The following is a 20,663-nucleotide window of genomic DNA, read 5'->3' on the forward strand; positions in this document are numbered from 1 at the left end:
ACTACTGCTTACACAAGCCAGTATGTCATTGGCCTTCCTGGCCAGCCGGGCACACACAGGCTCATGTTCAGCCACTATCAACCAGCATCCCCAGGTCCTTTTCCCCATGGCCTCTTTCCAACCACTCTGCCCCAGCCTGTGGTGCTGCCTGGGGTTGTTGTGACCCAAGGGCAGGACCCAGCACTTGGCCTTGCTGAACCTCACACAGCTGGCCTCAGGCCATCATCCAGCCTGTCCAGATGCCTCTGCAGAGCCTTCCTGCCCTCCAGCAAATCAGCACTCCTGCCCAACTTGGTGTCATCTGCAAACTCTGTGTGGATACATTCAGTACCCTTGTCCTGGTCATTGATAAAGGTATTAAACAGGGGTGGCCCTAGTACTGAGCCCTGGAGAGCACCACTAGTGATGGCTACCAGCTGGATGTAACTCCATTCCTCACCAAGCTCTTGGGCCTGGTGTCCACTCAGGTTTTTACCCAGCCGACAGTGCACAGCCCAGCCAACTCTGCATTTGAGAGGTAGGTGGAAGTGAATTGGATGAAGGCTCTGAGCAGGCTGGTCTGATTCTGAGGTTGGATACAACTTTGAAGGTGGTATGACTTAGACGAAGGTTTGAGTCACACAGTCTTCCAACCTGAATTGCTTTTTGAATGTAGACAAACGTAAAAATTCCAAGTAATTGAAACAGTTCATACCTGAGAAAAGAGGAAGAGCTTAGTCCTGAAAGATTAAAAAGCTTTAATTTTTGTGAGACTGGAATTAACTGTTTGGACTAGTGAGAGTGGCATTGTTTGGTAAGGCTTTCAGGTTATTGGTAAGGCTTATTAAAGGTAATACAGATATTTTTTTCTTTTTCTCCTTGGACAAAACTTGTGCTATGCATGTTTTAAAAACTGATTTTTGAAAGTCGAGTATTAAGCAATTCAGTTATTGTACTGGTATTACTATGCATCCATTTTGTTTCATAAACTACTGTAATTCCATGCTGCAATGGAAAATTACATTGTTATGCTATTACTTGGTACTATATTTTTTCCAATTTTTGGGTACTTTTGAGCATTGGGATAAAATCAGGCTTTTTTTTAAATGCAGCTGAAGGCTGAGTTTCTTAATAAATTTAATTGCGGTTTCAAGCAAATTTTTTGAAAATCCTGTTGTTATTAGGTACTTCAGGGTCTAGATTACCTACACAGCAAGTGCAAGATCATTCATACGGATATAAAGCCAGAGAACATCTTGATGTGCGTGGATGATGCCTACGTGCGCAGGATGGCTGCTGAAGCTACCGAGTGGCAGAAAGCTGGTGCTCCTCCCCCCTCTGGCTCAGCAGGTATGAACAAGATATTTAAATGCAATGTAGTAAATTACCATCAGTATATTATTGCTAACAGTATTTTGTTCAATGAAAATTCACATTTTAAATAATTGCATGTGAAAGATGCATGCCTGTTTAATTCTTATCCTGCTCTGGAAACTATCAGAGAAACGCTTTCCTACTGGTTTTGCACATTCAAGTTTTCAGGGTCACCCAATACAGAAAAAGATTTATTGGTATAAACTTATTCCCCTCCCATCCCACAAGCTTCAATGCCTGGGTTTTAGTCACACTGGAAGCTTGCATGTCTAATATTGACAATAATTAATAATCTTATCTAAATTACGGGTAGTTCCGTTACAAGTTCATCAGTGTCCTTGTGGAATTACCTGCCTTCTTGTCTGTTGTAACTTATTCTTAAGATGCAATGAAAAGTTTTACATTCATAGTTTTCACCCTTAAAAATGGAATTTATTGTACCTAACTGAACTTGTGGTAAGCCCATTTTCCTAGTGGTATAAAATGTTTTATGTTAAGCTTGCTAAGAGTTTAGATAGGAACTGTACCTTATGTTTAGCTAGGAGAAATCAAGGTAAAGAAGTTCACAGCAATCAGTGAAGACAAGGAGGAAGTGTGGCTTTTCTAGTGATTTTTTTTTAGTAGTATGCACTATGTATTTTTAGTACTATGGTTGCTACTAATTTGCCTGTTGAGCACATCAGCTACAGGCAAGGGAGCAATAACTCCCTTTGTAATATTGTCAGAAAATATATTGCAGATTAAAATCTCTGAGGTATGCTAAAAATAGTTTCTGTATCAGGAACAAATACAGTGGTCAGAATCCATTTCACAGCGTTATATATTTTTAGATGAAAAATTGTTTAAATGGTGAATATATTATATTGAATTTTACATAATGTATAATCGCATAGCTAGAGATTGTATGTTATATGTGTGGGAAATAACTTGTTTTTGTTCATGCAGCTTTTATATTGCTTCCTGACATTAAAATAAATATTATTTTAAGTAACGGGGTTCTTATCACACTTTGTTCTTAGCAAATTGTAATTAAATATATGGCTGAAGATGTGTTTTCTTTACAGCACTGCAAGAATAAGTTGTGTATAATTTCCCTTTTTATAGCAGTGATGGTGCTGAGGTTTAATAACCTTTTCGAAAACCTTGCCCTTTCAGGGGTATTCAGGCAGGTTTTTCTCTGAGCTCAGCAGCAGGATCTCAACCTGTAAAGCAATGCTGTATTTTATTTTGCATTCCTTAACTGCCATAGGCCTGTGTGTCTGAAGAAGCTTGTGAGAAGTTCTCCCCCGTTCAGTTCCTCTTGCTCACTTTCACTTTGCTTCTGTCTCCCATGTTTGGTTATTTCTTTTGGTTTTGATCACTGGAGGGAGGTTTTGTGTGGCTTGTGGTGCTGTTCTGTGCATGTCGCAGGCAGCATTGCAATCTCATCAGACCCACTCACTGATGGAGTCTTACTCAGAGGTGCTCAGGAAGAGGTCTATGCTGGAGCTGATTTTTCTGTGATATGGTGTGTTTTTTGCCTTAGGCACTTCTTCATGCCTCCAGCCCTAGCAATCAAACTGCCTTGTTTCAGAATAAAAAACATGAATACTTGGCTTTTCTGTTGGGTACAACACAGTAGTTGTATCTTTGCTAATATTCCCTGAATTATTTAATCAGTCTCTACCTGCTCAGCCAGCTGACTATATCCATTTAATCTGTGACAGCTCAGCAGTCATTTGATGTTTTCTATCCACTCTTCATGGTTCAGACTTTTTTTTTTGAAATTTCATAAACTGTTTGCCAGCTACAACACAGTGAACACAGATTGCTGTTAGCTTCTTTTAATTCCAGATGCTCTAATGGAGACATCAAATGATTTCAGGCAGCACGTACTTGTAAGGAGTAAAAAATCTGGCTAACAAAGTAAACTTAACACTGCCTTATTTATTTAAGAATATTTTAAAATTATTTCTACTAGTTTTTGCTTTTATAGAGTTGTTTTTGAAAAAGAAAATCTTAATTTTATTTATAATTTTTTTTGTCTTTTTAGTGAGTACAGCTCCACAACAAAAGCCTGTAAGTATTGTTATATAACACAATTTAACTATCTTATTTTCTGTGTTTCTGTGGGTATTAGTAGATATTAGACTGTTAGTAGTCTCGACCCTTTTTAAAAGCTTCCTTTGAATAAAGCTTTTATCTTTCACAGAACATTTTTCTTTTCATGTCTCTGGCTTTACCAGTTCTAAGCACAGTATTTTTGTGATGGAAATCCTCACAGACATATAGTTCTATAGCTGTGTCAAACTAAGTTAAGCACTGCCATTTTATTCTCTTGAGGAATCATCCATTCGTTCAAATCCTGACAAAAATGGGTGAATGCACTAACTATTGTGCATTGCAGATACCTTAAGGGCATAAAGGCTTTAATCATCAAGGCCTTTAAGGAGAGGCAATTTTATGAGGTTTGAAAGATCTCTTTGCCATATGCATATAGCAAATGACCAGTGGTAATACAGCTGTTCAGAAATATCTCTGGTCAAGCCTGCTTTCTGTGTGCACAGTACATGTATCATTTCAATGGGCATGCAACATGGATGAAAATTAGCAGGGTTGTAAAACTGACGGTCTTGTTTAGACTATCCCTTGACTTCTTACAGAGAGAACAGGATTAACAGATAAACCTTTGAGGAAATGTTTCTCTCTGTTCCTTGGACTTAATTTTTTAATCATATGAGGATTTCTTACTGTGATATCTAAACATTAATGAATGAAAATTGGATAGATCTTATTTATCAAGTAGTAAAAATAGAAGTCACAATTCAGTTAAAATGTAAGGGAGTGTTTCAATCTTAGCTCTGTTGTGTTCATTTTTCATTTCCTTGTTGTTGTACCTGAGTTTTTCAATCATTATGTTATATAAAATGAGAAACTTCATGATGGCCATCTGCTGTTTGTAATTCATATGTTTTGGGCCAGAAGGGAATAATAAAAATGCTTTCTTTTCACAAGAAAAAAACAGGTTTTGTTTAAAATTCACTATTTGCAGTCTCTTTAGTTTTCTCATGTCTTTTTTCTCAGAATACTTTTGCTGGTTATTACTTGCATTGTACACAGAGAGAAATTATGTATTAAATTTATATGCAAACAACTAATATGATACCAGATTATTTTCCACGTACAGTATCATCTATTAATCTGGATTGAAGTTTAGGATTATTATGCTTACTCAAGGTTATAGGATCATAGGAATTTTACTGTGGCATCTTAGATGTATAGGTATATTTTGCTCTTCTGTCTAATAATGACCATATAAAAACATGATTAACTGTGTAAAATTTTGGTGGATTTTTGCCTTATATAACCCTATATCATTCTTGATTTGTAGTAAACTGGAAAAAGCAATATAATTACTATATTAGTTGGCATCTAGTATTTTCAAAAAAATGGTAATCAAACTGCAAATGAGTTTGGTGTGAGATGCCTTGAAAATAATTGTTTATGGGGTATTTTTTCTTTCTTTGGTATTAATGTTTCAGGTTGGAAAAATATCCAAAAACAAAAAGAAAAAACTGAAGAAAAAACAGAAGAGACAAGCTGAGCTGCTAGAAAAACGCCTGCAGGAAATAGAAGAGCTAGAGCGGGAAGCTGAAAGGAAAAAAATACAAGAAAATGTAACCTCAGCTGTACCATCAAATGAACAAGAAGATGAGTACCACCCAGAGGTGAAACTAAAAACAGCTGATATAGAAGAAGTAGTAGATGAAGAACCTGGAAATGATGATGGTTAGTATTACTTTCTTTTATTGACTCTGAGTTTGCTGTTTCAGAGGGGAAAGTAATTGTGCAGTGTTGCATCTGGTGCAGTGAACAAAATCTCCCAAACTGTCTTAGATTATTAAGTTAGTTTTTTCCTGTAGGTAAAATTGTAACTACAAAACCTAAAAAGGTAAAGAAAAGTCAAACCTACTACAGAAGTGAAGAAAACCATCAATAGTAGCCTGTAGCTATAAACAACTCGAAAAAGCACATAGAAAACTCAACAGAACAGTCATCATGCCACATTAAGTGGAATAACTGAATATCCTGGTGAAGTAAAAGAACAATAAGATGTATTTGTTTTCTGTAATATTACTGTAGTAGTTGGAGTCATCATTGCTTTCCCCTTTTCTTCTTACAGTGTTTCTTTTAATGATCTGTCTGGTAGCAATGATTGCAGCTTCTTCACTAAAATTTTTGAGATGTCTTGTTAAAATTCCTGTTTAATCCTGGTGACTTAGACCATAATCATTATGGTCCAGCTCCATTCTGGCTTCCCTGACTTTCTTGTCAACTTTTCAGTCCTGATAAAGGTGTAACTACTGGGACTGTAGTTCAGTTTGGTTTGTTTTTGTTCTGCTCTTACTGAGAATTTTCCTACTTCTATGATGATTCCCTGCTGACACAGTTTGAGTTGTGGATTTTTAAATCTTGCTTTCAAGGCCTCATTCATCTTCTCTTCATAACATTATTCTCTTCTGGATTGTTCCCTCCTGATCCACTTCCCATTGTTTATTTTTCCAACAGCCTTATTAGTCCTTTCTTTTGCCTTTAATTTAGATTTTAAGGTTTGCATATTTCAGTGATATTCAGTGTTTCCTTGTGTGATATGTCAGAAGTCAAGTAGTTACTGAAGAGTTAAAAATGGTGAATGCCTAATTTTGGTCTGATTTATTGAGGTATGATGTAATGTGTTGCTCACTGAAATTTTTCAGGTGAAGCAGAAGATCAGGATGAAAAAGAAGACACAGAGAAGGAAAACACTGAAAAAGACGATGACGTTGAGCAGGAACTTGTCAACACTGACTCTACAGACCCTAAGTGGATAGAATCCCCCAAAACAAATGGCCATATTGTGAACGGCCCATTCCTATTGGAACAACAGATTGAAGATGAAGATGAGGAAGAGGAAGAATGTCCAAATCCAGAGGAGTATAATCTTGATGATCCAAATGCAAAAAGTGATTACTCTTATAGCAGCTCCTATGAACAGTTTAATGGTGAATTGCCAAATGGACGTCATAAAATTCCAGAGTCCCAGTTCTCTGAATTTTCAGCGTCGGTGTTCTCTGGGGCTCTAGAGTCTGTAGCTTGTGGTTCTGCTGTTTCTGAAGGATCAACTGTAACTGAAAGAGAGGAGAGCAGCCCATCTCATGACAGGAGCAGAACGGTTTCAGCTTCCAGCACTGGGGATTTGCCAAAAAGTAAGTGTTCCTCTTAGTGACTTTTGTCTAGTAGCATGGGGGTGTATTGTATTAAATACAAGAGGCAGGTAAATGGAATACAGAGGCAGTGGTTAGGTTAAGAAAAGATTATTTAAATAAATTGCATGATTCTTCTCGCAGAACTGTGATTTATGGGTTATTTTCCACTCTAGAGCTTGTTTTTAAGGGGTATTAGATAAATTATCGTAGAATAAATATTTGCATTGACAAGTCAGTCTACCCAGGAAAGAGAAAAGGAAATCTATAGTTGCAAGGAAACATCATTCCTGTAGCTTAAAGGTAGAAGATGAGCATGAGCTCATGTAACCTGACAACCTTTGATAACAAGTCAGTAATATGCCATCTGTTAAGCCCAGTAACCTTTACTGTTGGCTTATAACATATTTTTGAAAGAGATGCCTGCTCTTAAGTGGACAAATGAGATTATAATCTAGTGTGATTCAAGTGTGTTCCACTGCTTGATACTCTGAATTGTTTCAGAGGAGTAGTAGCAAGTTTGAATTTGTCTGGCTGCAGCTTCTATCTGTTACTTTTTGTCACATCTTTTCTGTCGTATTGAAAAATTCTGTAATATGCTGTGTTTTCATTCATTAATTATTCTTTCTGTGTCAAACAGTTCCTGTCTTAACCTGTTATTAAAACTCAACAGGGCATGTTGCCAACCCTCAAATCATTATGGCTTTTCTATATTCAGCATGGTTTTGGACATCTAAATTCTGGCCATCAATCCAAAACTTTTGCCTGTAAATCCTGTTTGCCTCTAAATCCATTTGAAGATATGGAAGGTGAAATCTTGGTGTCATTGCAGAGTTGGATTTTTGCCACTGAATTAAATAGCTTCAGGATATTACACACAGGTCTTATTTATAGTGCCAGTGGTTAAATGATAGATATATGCGTTTCAACTTCAATAAAGAAGATTCTGAGAGACTAAATCTGTAAGCAGATAGAAGAAAATGAGAGCTTAGGGAGAAGATCACCAAGCCTGCCATCACCATTGTCGCAGATGAAGTTACTAAATTTAGATAGAGCTGCATTGAAAAATGCAGTCAAGTGTATTTCTTGGTTTAAGACTTTAGAAGAGCAACTCACACAGTTTATTACAGGGTCTGACAGGTAAGGTAAGAAATATGAAATAAAGTACAGCTCAGTAGAACTGCATTTCTGGAAGATCCAGGCAAATAAGGCTTCTAGTCCGTCTCCTGACAGTCTGAAGTCCCTGAAACAATGTACAGGAGGTTCCTAGATGCCTGGTAGTTTCTTTCATTCTGCCAGCTGTATATAGGCAGAAAGACTCTACTGCTGTTTACCTGGAGTGGTGTGTAAAATCCTCATGCCTCCAGAGATTAAAGCCAGTTTTGTCCTCATGGAAATAGCTTATCTCCATAAGCAAACCTACTTTACTCCTCCTTTTTGTTATCCCATCAGTTCACACACCTTTCGTGCAAAGAAAGACAGGCAGTAAATTCAGTGATAGTTCACTTTTTTTGCAGAAAGAAGAAAAGCTGAATGTTACAGATACTAAAGGCATCAATAATAACATTGAGTATAACAGTAATAAAAGAGATGACGGTATTTAGAAAGAAGATGCATACAGGAGTTAGAGGCTATTCAATATTTTTAAATGGTGCTACTACGCATTTTCCACCATATTTTAGTGCCCTTTTCTTGTACTGAAGTAGACTTTTATTTGTTCCTCTTTCTCTAGGCATGGCTATACATTATTAAGTGACATGGTCTCATTTTTGGGGGGTACTTGCTTCATTCAGTGCACAAACCAATTTGTGTTCAGTGGATAAGCAGTTTTTATCTTTTCCAAGTTTTCACTGCGTGACCAAATGCCCTGAAGATAGATCTGTAATTTCCTCACGACTCCCCTCCTCCTCCTTCCAGTGTTTGAATGTTTGCTAAGTACATTGTCATTCTGAGACTGTGAGAATTAAGGTGATATTTCTTAGTTTTTATGGAACTAGGACGCAGAAGTGCTCACTAATTTTGTGCACAGGTTAAGCTTCTTTGGATGCTTTTTTGTGAGTACTTTCTAAAAGATACACTTGTTCTGGCTTCACTTTCAGTTTTAAATGATCTGTGTTTGTCAGATACAGAATCCAAGAATTCATCTTTCGGAAGAGACAGGACATAAGCATCACAAATTTTTGAGAAAAACACAAAAGTGTAGGCACACTTTCGCCTATTACCTGCTCAGGTCCCTCTCAGAAAAGAGTTGAAGAAAGCTGTTGCCTAATGCCATATTCAGATGTCTTAGTCATGAGGCTTTTTTCCCCCCTCCTTCCTTCCACTTTATTTACTGCAGTCCTTCAACAAGACATGTGGGAAGGATTTATCTCTTGCTGGGGTGTTTTTTTTTTTTTTTTTTTTTTTGGTTTGTTTGTTTTTGTTTTTATTTTTTTGCAAAGACTACTGAGCTGAGGTCCTGTTATTTCTTGAGTAATGCATGTGATTGTGTTAAAAAAATTACACTGTACTATGCAGCATGCTTTTAAGGGAATACTTTAATATTAAGCTTACTAGTCTTACTAGTTCCTGTCTTTTGAGTGTTTTACTTCTGTCCTTATGTTGGTGCTTTTTATAAACTTGAGTCTTGGACTCCATTCCAGCTCTTTTAGAGGGCTGTTTGTTGAGGTCACCACCCCCTCTTTTGCTATTTACTCCTGTATTTTCATTCCTTCTCTCCTCTGATGGATCCTGCCACTTTCTTTTCTGCTTGGCCACTATTCAGTGCTCTGATGACCCATTCAGGCTTCCCGTGCCAGCAGTTGAAGATCCCCATCTGATTTCAGTCACTCCTAATTCACCATTAGACCTCCAGTATTTTTTGTCCTTGTCCCATGTCTGGTGTATTTTCCTCTTCCAAGTCTTTTACCAGTTTAACAGATCATTGGGAGTCACAAGTTCTTTTTGGATCTTGTACCTCTTTCTTATCCTACCATCAATTTCCAATTTAGTCTTTGTAGCTGAGACCAGTCCTGTGCTGCCCTGTGATTTGTGATATCTGGTTCTGTTATCTGCTTTCTTTCCAGTGCAGTTTGGGATCTAGCAGGTGGTATGTCAAAACAGAGAAAAAAGCAGCACCTCCACCGGTCTGTGTTAAGGTTTCAGTGTCCCAAGAGCCTCTAAAGATTGCAAGATTAATTAGATTAATGTTCTGCCTTTTTAGTCTGGATCATAGTTGATGCAAATAGGACCTTCAGAGAACTTTGAATGCTGACTTATTTGTGAAAAGGATGACAGCCCCCTAGGCTCTCAAATTAGCCAGGTTCCGGTGAGTCTTTTACCCCTTGGGATAGGTTTTTTAAAAAAAAAAAGAAAAATCCAACCAGATTTTATTTACTGTAGCCAGGCATGGAAGTGCAAGATTTATTTTCTCAACCAAACTGTTCCAAGAGCATATCTTTCGTGCGTGTAGTGGGTGAGTTCTTGGAGTCTGAGTTCTCTAACAATTTCTGTCTGAATCTGTTCTGGGAAACATATACACTGGGTTTGCTTAGAAGCTCCTCTGGATATTCTAGTAATAGTCATTTGGCAGCTAAAGAATGCAAAAAATTTGCGCTTGAAGTGTATAAGGATATTTGGAAATCTGGGTAAGAAATCCTATTTATGTTGCTTTAATTTCTTGTAACATTCAGCGAATTATTTTGATGTCTTCAGTGTATGACAACACTGAATGAAGTGTCAAGGCGAAACTGCTTAGAGATAATGAATAGTAGGCTTAACATACTAACTATTCTGCCTTTTGCTTGTGTTAGCAAAAACTCGTGCTGCTGACTTACTGGTGAATCCACTAGACCCAAGAAATGCAGATAAAATTAGAGTTAAAATTGCTGACCTGGGGAATGCCTGCTGGGTGGTAAGTGTGACTACATCATTTTAGCTTTCACTATTTAGAACAAGTTTTTTTATTGTCCTTTTTTTCCATTAATGTGGTTCTTTCTATTTTAGCATAAACACTTCACAGAAGACATCCAGACAAGACAATATAGATCCATAGAGGTTTTAATAGGAGCAGGTTACAGTACGCCTGCTGATATCTGGAGTACAGCATGTATGGTAAGAGCAATACAATGTGTATTTTACAAGAGTAAACCTTCTAAAAACAGTTGTTATTCAGTGAGGAAACCTGATGCGGATGGTTCTGACATTTTGACCTAAATATATTATCATAAATTATGTTGTATCAGATAGCTGCTGCTGCTTTCTTTCCTTTCTTTCAATTTCTCAAGCCTTCTTAATCAAAAGGAAATAGTTTGGAGGCCACATCTAATTTTCATGTGATGCATTTTAAACTTGTAGTCAGAAACATGCAAGTTTAGAGAGAAAATATATGTCTATTTTGAATGACAAATTGTAACTGAAAAAGTACAGCTGCTTGTTTCATTCCAGTCATAGAACCTGTGCTACTGTTAGCTGTGATTACATCCCTTTTTCTTGTGTAAAGTAGCAAAACAGTGAAACACTTTAAATTGGTGCCAAGTGCAGTGAAAACATGGATTGAATTAGGATTAGTTCTAAACTTTCAAGAGAAGGAATTCAGTTTATTAGTGTAAAATATATGGTAAAATTCTGTAGAATTAGTTTTAACACAGAACTGAAATTACAGCTTTTTAAGAGTCTTTAGAGAACAGAAAAAGTGAAAACTTAATCATGCAGCTTTCTGAAACACTCTGTAATATCTCTTTGAGGATAAACAAGCTGCATACATCTTCTCATTAAAGATAGTACGTATTTCCAAAAAATAAAATTAGAAATACCTTTGCCTGTTTTAAAAGCAAAAACTTAATCAAGTCTTTATATTTTACAAATGCATGTCTGATAGGAGTAAATGTGTGAGGAGGAGGAGGAGAAGATTCAAATACTAGACACAGTTTGCAGGCGTGGGTGATGAGAAGAATTACGCAGCTTGGAGGGAGAGGAGGAGGAGGAGGATTGAAAGGAACATAAAATCCTACAGATATTATAAGCTCAGCAGGCCATGTGTTGGAAGTAACTAACCCATAAGTTAAATTAAAGTATGTTTCCTCTGGAGTTTAATACTAGCTTTTCCTTTAGTACACAGAAAACCCATCCATTTCCAAATTTACTCTTCCATTTGGGGGCAAAATGGAGAATTTTTCTATTACATTGAAAATAAAGCATATAAAATATTTCACAGTTAGTTCTTTAATTCTTTTAATTACTCTTCTCTTAACTAACTAAAAAATTATTATAGAGACTATTTGCTCTGTTGCCTAGTATTTTGTAAACCTCAGTTGAGCTTGGTCACCTTTTATTTTATTGGACACCCTTTATTCATCTTTCTTTCAAGTTGTACCTATTGCTGCTAATTTTATAGTCTTTTATAGTCTTTTAGTCTTGTAGCTAAAGGCACATAAATCAGGCTGAAGTCTATCTAGAATTGTGTTTAAAGATAGTGGGGTACTTAATAGCAATATCACACCTAAGGAATATAATATTAATGCAGTACTCGGGGTTGCCCAGCCTATTACAACTTCTCCATGTTATATAAGGGTTACTGCTTTCTTCAGACTTAAGGAAAGAAAAAAGCCTAAAGCATCACTGTCACTGGAGGTATCTTAACTCAGATTCACAATTATGAATGAAATTTCAGTATTTTAATGAGAAAAATATATTTTTGCTTTTTTGTTACGTAAGCTTTGCAGGTAGTAAAAGCATTTGAGGCAGTAGTGCTGTAATTCTGCCTTGTGTCACACCCTCTAGGTTTTTGCCCCTAAGAACTGCAGTAGAAATTTACAGCCCTGACATACAGTTTTTGAATTCAGTTGTCATCATGGTATAGATGTGTAAAAAGTAGAGAGCAGCCTCTCAAGCTCATAGAAAAAATTCATTGTTGGAAAGCCCCCAGAATCTGCTTTTATTGCTGTGTGGCTGAGAAAATGGGTCAGAGCACTGTGGATGCTGATCCTGTATCAGATGGAAAACAGCACTGAGGTAGGGATTGCCTTGAAGACCTTAATACCTCTTTCTGCAGAGGACTTGTAACAGAGATTAACAGCCAGGAAAACATTCCTGATGTGGAACCGCAAACTCCCAGATAACTTACTTAGGCTGTCTTTGGAAATTATGATGTGAATCTCTCCAATCCCTAAAGCAGTCAAAAACTGTGAGATGAGGAAGTGTTTTAATGCCACTACAGCCCCACTCGCTTTCTAAAGTTTGGTTTCCTTGTTGTACCTAGATTTGGTTCAAAAAATGCCCTTCTAGGTTATCTTGCTCCTGTTTCGTATTTAATTCACTTTGTTCCATAGTGTTTACTGTGTTTTCAAAGGGATTGTCTGCTGGAGCAGGTGGTGTTTATTTTCAGCCAAAATAACAGCTCAGATATCCTGTTAGCCATGTTGTCCAGGACTCTCAAAGGGGAGCAGAGATTACTTTGCTTGTACAAGTCCAGAGTCATTAAGGGCATTTTTGGAAGCAGTACTGCGCAAAATGAGTGGTCCAGCAGTATTTCCATTACTTTTTCCTTGTCAAGTTTCCATCCATCCATACTTCACCTAATGTGACAGCACCAAGCACACATGAGTACTGCTTAGATTGCAAAATAGAAGATTTTCTCTGTATCCGCTCCTGTGTCAGATATTCTGGCTCACATCTCCATTTAAAAAATTGCAACAAAAAAGGCCTTTCTTGGAACTTAGTGTCCATAGGGTTTCTGTGTCAGAGATTTATGTGTCTATAAAACACACCTATCATTTTATGTGTCCTGGGTTTTATGAAGGATGACTCGGAATGCTTGGTACCAGGATTCGCCTGGAGTCTTAACTTGGTCTTATGCTTTATAGATCTCCATTTGAGCCTAAGGTTTTCACTGCCTTTTGCTTGCTAATGAAATAATCTTGCTCACTGAGGGATAGCACTGACCATGAGTAGCCCAGCTGCTGGTTCTTGCATTGGCTTGTATTTATGGCATAAAGTGTGTTAAGCACAGAAGGTTGTGTTTGATCTCAGCAGCAGCAGAATGTCTTTTTTCATCATACCATTAGCCTGTCAATTTTACACAGTTTTTAATAATAAGGATGAAGATGAGGTTATTAAACAAAAGCCTCTGATAAAAGGGCCCTGAGCATGCAAAGCATCTGTGTTCCCGTATGTACAGCAACTTCCAGAATATCCCTGTACGAATCTCCTGGGACATGGTATTTTGTGTCTGCATGGAGAACATTCCTTTCCTGGGCTCAGTTAGTTGAGATGGCTTCATCTAGCCAGGAGCTCGATGGTTTTGATGCAGCTTCCAGGAAAGAATAATCCTGTTTTATTTGTATTGACTTTAGTATGGGACTAGCCAGTTTCTGATCAGGATTACTTGTGCTGGAAGTGTACGTAATCAGAGCCAAGTAAGGATTTTACCCAAACAGCAAAAGAGGGCAGAATAACTCAGTGCTAATAACCTTACAGTGCTGTTTCTGTGATGTTATGTCAGTGAATAAGTAGCATTGCAAGCCAGCAGCCTGTGAGCTGAATCTTCTAATTTTAGATAGTTTGACTTGGCCCAGTTCTTGTGCTCCAATCTTCTTTGAATCAGGCTTAAAGGATGAATGTGAATAGCCTCAGACCAGTACCAGTCCTCTGCTCAGGTGAGCTGAGTCGAAGTCTCTAGAAAAACAAATAAAGGAAGGGAAAAAAGAGGATGATGCATATCTTTGGAGGCCTATAATCAGTGCATGCATGAAGTGCTGTGAAGCCAGTGAAAGAGGTTAGATGTCAGTGGGCTTTTCCAGATCACAGTAGAGTTGTTTGCTTGTTCAGTGCTTGGCAAAGAATGCAACGAAGTGTACCTTATTTTTTTTCCTAAACTTTGGTGACCTCTGTCTGAATGATTGTTGCTGTCATTTGCTGGACGTTCCTAAGTTTGCTTAGGGAAATTGTACAGTGCCCTTTTATTTTTCTTTTAACAACATGGCCTATTTAAGTGGAATACTCAGGTGCTCTCATGGAAAGCTAGACACTGGGAATCTCTCCACATTTACTAAATTCTAGAAGGTGTTCCCGTGCTGTACTAAGCCCTAATTTAATTCGGCCAACAGGGAGGTGCATCTCTCATTTTCACCCAAAAAAAGGAATAGATTTGGAACCAGCAGTACCTTTGACAGGATTGAAAACAGTGTTGATGATTTAATTGTATCGATTTGAATTTCCACATTAATAGTATTGAGAGGGTTGCTGTCTTTAGAGCAGAAACTGAACAGACACGGAGTGATTTAGCATTTTCTAAATCCCAGAAAACATGGAACACAGTACTCCACTGCTGCTGCCAGGAAATCCTGGCAAGATAAGAGAGTTAGTACTGGCAGACGGCATCCCTTTTGTATTGCTTCTGGAAATGACTGCAAGTGCCATGATTCCACTGCTTTTCCTTGTTACAATCTCCTTGGATTAGAAACAGGAAAAGCACCTGAAGTGATGAATCTCATCATCTGACTTCTGTTCATTACCTTTTTTTTGAGCTGTGGGGAAATAGGTGACTGTGTTACAGGCTGGGACGTGAACAAGGCTTTTAAAGTTTTTAACACTTTTCTGAGGTGGCTTTTGTGGAGAGTTGTGATTCCTGCAATGTCTTCTCTTTGTAATAAGACCTAGCAAATAGATGACAGCTGTAGATCAGCAGGAAGTCAGAGAAGGTGTAAATTGTACTTGGTGTTTTATCTACCCAAAGAGAATACAGATGATTAAAGAAATCACTACCAGGTGTGAGGGAAAGGGGGACAGGCAAAGAGCTTTGAAAACAAGGGACATGCTACTACAAGACAAGCAAGTTTACAGCAGTGGGGTTTATTCATCGGCATTTCTGTTCATGTGAGAGAACTCAGAGGAACAGAATGAAGAACGAGCAAGATATGATGTTAAAATTAAACCTCCATGTAAGTGCCCTTACGTAAATTGCAGGCTTGCGCCCCCAATTTACTTCTTTGTATGATGTTCTCGAATGTGTAGTGGAGAGGTAACTGTCCTTAGCTACTCTTCCACTGTTGTAAGCAAGGAAAAAATGATCATGTCTCCATGGGATCATGAGTATCATCGTGTTAGTATGTGTGAGTGGCACATACCAAAGGTGTGATGACAAGCCTCAGTCTGCACAGAAGCAGTATTTTGAGGAAAAATGAAAAATCAAAAATGGAGTTTTGAGGGGAGAAAAAGCTGAAGTTGCCATGCACATATTTTTCAGTAGGCAGATACAGTACAGAATGCTGTTATTACTCGCTGTACCCCCTTTTTGAAGGTGGTGGGTGGACAACCTGAAATACTCAACAGAAAATGATTTCCGAGAGGGAGCTGACTTTCCAAGGCAACCACTCAGTATGTGCATGATTCCAAGATTGGAGTACAGCAAATAAAAGAACCCTGTTTCCTTTCCGAGCATCCCGTGCAAGTCTCTTGTTTTGTATATCTGGCCTTTCTTACCAAGCACTAACCCTGCAAAATGCCTTTCATATTCTTCCCATTGCCTGGCTCTTCAGAGGGAGATGTCCATGGGAGAACAAACTGTCAGCTGGTGTGTGTATCTCAAAAAGCTTTTTCATCTTCTTTCCATGCTCCCACTGACCTGTGGAACAGTGTTCTTAAAACCAAGCCTACTTTTAAAGCAGTTACAGTCTTCCCATTCACATCTCTTCATTTCAGCTGGGGCAGAGAAGCTCTGGCCAAGAGCTACAGCTCATCTGTCAAAATAATAATTCTGGCCTATAGCTTGTTCTTTTTCAGCTGGGGCTTCAATTCAGGGAGGCTGATGCAGTCCAAGTGAATGTTCTTCCAGTCCTCTCCCAGACAGCTTTCCCTAGGCGTGCATCCATTTTTCAATCACCAGATTGAGTACACAGCTGTCACACAGTGAAAATGTAGCTATTTCCAGTTGTGTGGTTGGATATGGGTCCATTATATACAATAGTGATGCCACCCAGTTCTGTACTCTGGTAGGTTCACATGCAGGCGTGTGGCAGGAAAGGAAAAGAGCCTCTTCAGAGCCTATAAAACAGCAGTGGAACCGTTCATATGAAAGGTTCACCATCTGCAGGTGGAGAAAAGCAGTCTAGACTGGTTTTCTGTGATAACCTTAGGAAAGTGGTAAGTAGAAATTGCCAGAACAGTCTGTAAGGATGGATGATTGCCTTGGGCTTCTGTGCCATATGTTGAGTGTGCTGTATCTCATTTTTTATCTCCACATAATAAATGAAATGCTGACTTCTCTTGGTAAATGTCAACATTAAGTAAAAAAAATCATGATATTTTAAAGTTGGAGTTTCATGGAGTCAAGAAACTAGCTTTTACAAATTAACACTTTAAAAGGGAAAGTAAGTAAATATGGTTAGTCTGTATTTGTAGCATCATGGAAATTATAGACAAAATCAGGTTTAAAGGGATCTCTGCTATCTGCCCCCTTCTTGAACAAGGGTTGTTGTCAAACTTGAACGAGGTCACTCAGAGGGGTGCACACCTGTCAGGATGGCATTTCCACAGCCTTTCTGAACAGCCTGTCCCACTACTCAGCCAGTCTCACCAAAGAATTTTTTTTCCTCATATTTGATTGGGATTTCCCATCTTGCTGCCTGTGTCTGCTCTCTGTTGTCCTTTCAATGGGAAGAGTGTATCTTGTTATTCTCTGCCACTGCCTTCAGACAGTGGAGTGCAGCAATTAAATCCCTCCTTCTCCCTTCTCCCACCTGAGCAAACCCAGCTCCACCAGCCTCCCACTCCTCTATCTTCTGCTCAGCCTCCATAATGCCTGAGGCCAGGTCCTTCCTGGCTTTTCTCCACTTTGACACGGTCTCTCTCATGCTGGTGGCCCCAGACGGGTCACAGTTGGGCGAACCAGACCTGTGGTCACTGTGCCGCCCTTGGGGTCTTGGTCTCCTCATGTCGTCACAGTGTCAGTGACCTCCTGTATGGGCATTGAGGCGCTGTATGTGCCTACAGCTGGATGTAAAGTGTGAGAGAGTACTGAGAACGCCCAGGAAGTTTAGAGCATCAGTGGTTCCACAGCCAGAGCTGTGGCTCTCAGTATCCAGCAGCAGAGAGCTGCTCTTCCAGTGGCACTGCGTCAGTAACAGCACAAGCTCTCCGGTGCACCACACCTTTGGATATGGGTTTAAAGAGAAAAAAAACTCTGACTGATACAACCCAGAGATGTCATTGTCGTTCTTACAGCTATTTATGTGTTCGTTATAGTATCTCTAACACTGATTCTTTATGATAGAAACCTAGGTCTGGGTTTTACTCTTTGTTAAATGAGGACAAATGAATTTCATTTATCTTGCACTGTGTAGCCAGTCTGTCCTGATAATACATGGGAACATACTACCAGGTTGCCACAGATGAACCTGTGAGACATTGTCCTCCTTGGGTGCTACGAACTATCATTACAAATACTTACCACAGCAACTGGTTCTGTGCATCCGAGTCAGTTTTTTTGTTCTTAGAGTCCTTTAGGGACAGCCAGAAAATCAAAGGCTGTGGCCCCAGCCCATCCTGGGCATGGAGTCAGAGCTATACAAAAAGGAAAAAAGAAGCATCATCATCATTCTGAAAAGCTTTAGTTTTTGTTCAGTGAGAGGGTGGTATAAATACTCCAAATCTATGAGAGCTTTCAGCTCTTGTGATACACAGACTGATCTCAAATTTAGAGTACCACAGCAGTATGCTTACCTCTTGTGCTTCTCTAGAAACACTTTTCACAGTTCTTCAGTTTCATCTTTTTAGTCCCACGCAGACATATCAAGCTATTAATACTTCAGTTTTGGGACAGGCGCTGTATTCTTGTGTAGTCTACCTTTGTGGCTAAATTCAGCTACGTTTCCATTCTTCTCCAGGGATCTGTGTTTCATAGCAGTGAATTTCTCAATGTCCTCAGGAATCAGCCCCATCAGTATGTGCTCTCCTGGGAAAGCTGGCCCAGCTCTTCCTAAGAATAAATATATTCCCATGAGATACAGAGAGGACACTTGGGTCTTCCCTGTCTCATCTCAGGAGAATAACAGTGTTCTCTGTGTTGTGTTCAGAGATCTCTCCCAGTGATGACTTCTGGCTGCTCTTAACATTTATTTCAGTTTAGAAACCTGGTACTTTATGAAGTCCTTTAGATTTTTTTCAGCTGTAAAAGGCAACTGCCAATCTTGAGCTAAGAATAGAATAAGAAAATAGTGAATGACTGTTTGTAATGATGGTAACTTCAGAAGTTAAAGGCTCGTTCATAGGATCAACGGAAATGTCAACAAGGAGTGTTCTTGTTTTCTTGGCTGCTGTGTGTGATTGCAGTGAGTTATGTTGGCCATAGCCCACTTGGATGACACTGCAGTTCACAGCTTGAAGAAGCCAAGTGCCCATAAATAGGCTAAATTTACAGGTGATTTAACAACTCCAGATTAAAAATTGGAACAGAAAAGTGTCTGTTTTCAGGAGACAAGTATTTTATAGTAAATCTTCTAATGGAGTGAAATCCCATCCTAGAATTGTGCCAGGAAGCTCTGCCTCATTTTTGGAATGCTTTTCTGGATCAGATGTCTTCCCATGTCTTGGACATGGAAAATAGTTTGATGTTTGAACCACCTGGAAAGAATTAGATTCCTGTGGCTGCTTGGGCAATTGGTGAGCCAGAGCTGAAAGAGAATAGTTTAACAAATTAGACCAGATGAATCCATGTCTGTACACAAGTAGGGGCTCTCATAGTTGCTTTGGTGCCTTGCAGCTTTTCATATTCATTAACCCATAAAGAGAAAGTCAGTTTTGCCCTCACCTAACACAGGGTTAGCATCCAGTGGAAGCATTGCCTGCCCTGAGGGGATCTGATGTCCTGGTGTCTGTTCTGGATTCCCCATCAGTGTCAGTCTCACAGTTTATCCCATCATTGAGGTATTTAATTTGATGACATCTGATTCAACAAAAATGCATTTTAAAAACCTCAGATTTAGAGTCATCAAAGAAGCTTACCCTGTTGGCCAATTTCAAGTGTTTAATTATAGTCATGAGTGGATTTTACTTGGTATTCAGACTTTAATTCAGTCTCCACCATGCAATCTGACAGGTAAATAGCCTTCAGATACATGTGTAGATTTTATTACGTATTTAGAAATACCTGACACGTGTTTAGAAATACTTGACTACAATCACCAGACTACGCACGAGTCTGTAAAGCCGTGTTTACCATCAGCTCAGTCCAGTGCAGCCGGCCTGTGGGGAGCCGCTCCCTCGGCAGCCTGGTGCTGCTCTGAGCTGGCAGCGCTGCCGGAATGCGGAATGTCCCGGGCCAGGTGCTGCGGGGAGGGGCTGCACTTCCAGCCCTGTGGGATTTCCTTCCTTCATCCCAGCTGGATGGGCAGCAGCACCTGGGGGGTGGGCACTCTGCTGGTGCCTCCGGCCCCAGGCGTGCGCGGGGCTGGACACGAGGCTCTCTCCAGTGCCTGGGTTCGTGCTGCCTCTGCACTGCAGGAATGATGTCCCCAGGTAAGTGGCCTCTCCTCAGTCTTAGATCCAAGTCATAGGCCTTGAGCTTGGAATGTTAATTCCCTCTCGCTTCTGAGGTGGTTGTGATGTTTTGCTGACATCTTATGATGGAAAATGTTATTTTTGAAATACCCATAACGGTGTCTGTTACGTTATAGGCGTTTGAGCTAGCGACTGGAGATTACTTGTTTGAACCACACTCTGGTGAAGACTATTCCAGGGATGAAGGTATGACTCTCTTGAGATACTGTAAGAGTTTCTTCATATTTTCATTCTCCTTCTCTTAAATTTCCAGTGAGCTTACAGTGAGTTTTAAGTTTTGTATTTGAGTAGAACTGTTCATACACATTGTTTTCAGAATATAAATGTGATTTTTTTTCTTTTTAGTTTTAAGTTCCACCACTAGCAGTGGGTGGGCAAAAACTCCCTTCTGCAGATACTCATCTACTTAACAACTGCCTGAAGGATTTAAACTGCCCTTCTTGTAAGATTGCATATGTGTGGAAACCTGATTGAAAATAACAACATTTTAGTTTAGAAAAGAAACAACAAATTTGAACTTTATAGTATTTTCTCTTTATAAAAGAGTGACACTGG

The 20,663-nt window shown here is 39.1% G+C and overlaps 1 protein-coding gene across 4 annotated transcripts in view; it reads left to right on the plus strand.

The window, feature by feature from the left end:
• The window catches only part of SRPK2 (SRSF protein kinase 2), a 134,649-nt gene that overhangs the window by 104,870 nt on the left and 9,116 nt on the right, over nucleotides 1-20,663 (plus strand). For all 4 annotated transcript variants that reach the window (XM_042018384.1, XM_042018387.1, XM_042018388.1 and 1 more), the window contains 7 exons: nucleotides 1,164-1,329; nucleotides 3,386-3,411; nucleotides 4,875-5,121; nucleotides 6,090-6,578; nucleotides 10,367-10,467; nucleotides 10,560-10,667; nucleotides 20,225-20,294. In XM_042018384.1, coding sequence (XP_041874318.1) covers nucleotides 1,164-1,329; nucleotides 3,386-3,411; nucleotides 4,875-5,121; nucleotides 6,090-6,578; nucleotides 10,367-10,467; nucleotides 10,560-10,667; nucleotides 20,225-20,294 — 1,207 coding nt within the window. The remainder of the gene's footprint in view (nucleotides 1-1,163; nucleotides 1,330-3,385; nucleotides 3,412-4,874; nucleotides 5,122-6,089; nucleotides 6,579-10,366; nucleotides 10,468-10,559; nucleotides 10,668-20,224; nucleotides 20,295-20,663) is intronic.

This window comes from Corvus kubaryi, unplaced genomic scaffold, assembly GCF_017639235.1.
Source record: "Corvus kubaryi isolate FWS band 111438036 unplaced genomic scaffold, C.kubaryi_AGA036_p1.0 137, whole genome shotgun sequence".
In the NCBI taxonomy this organism is placed as follows: Eukaryota; Metazoa; Chordata; class Aves; order Passeriformes; family Corvidae; genus Corvus; species Corvus kubaryi.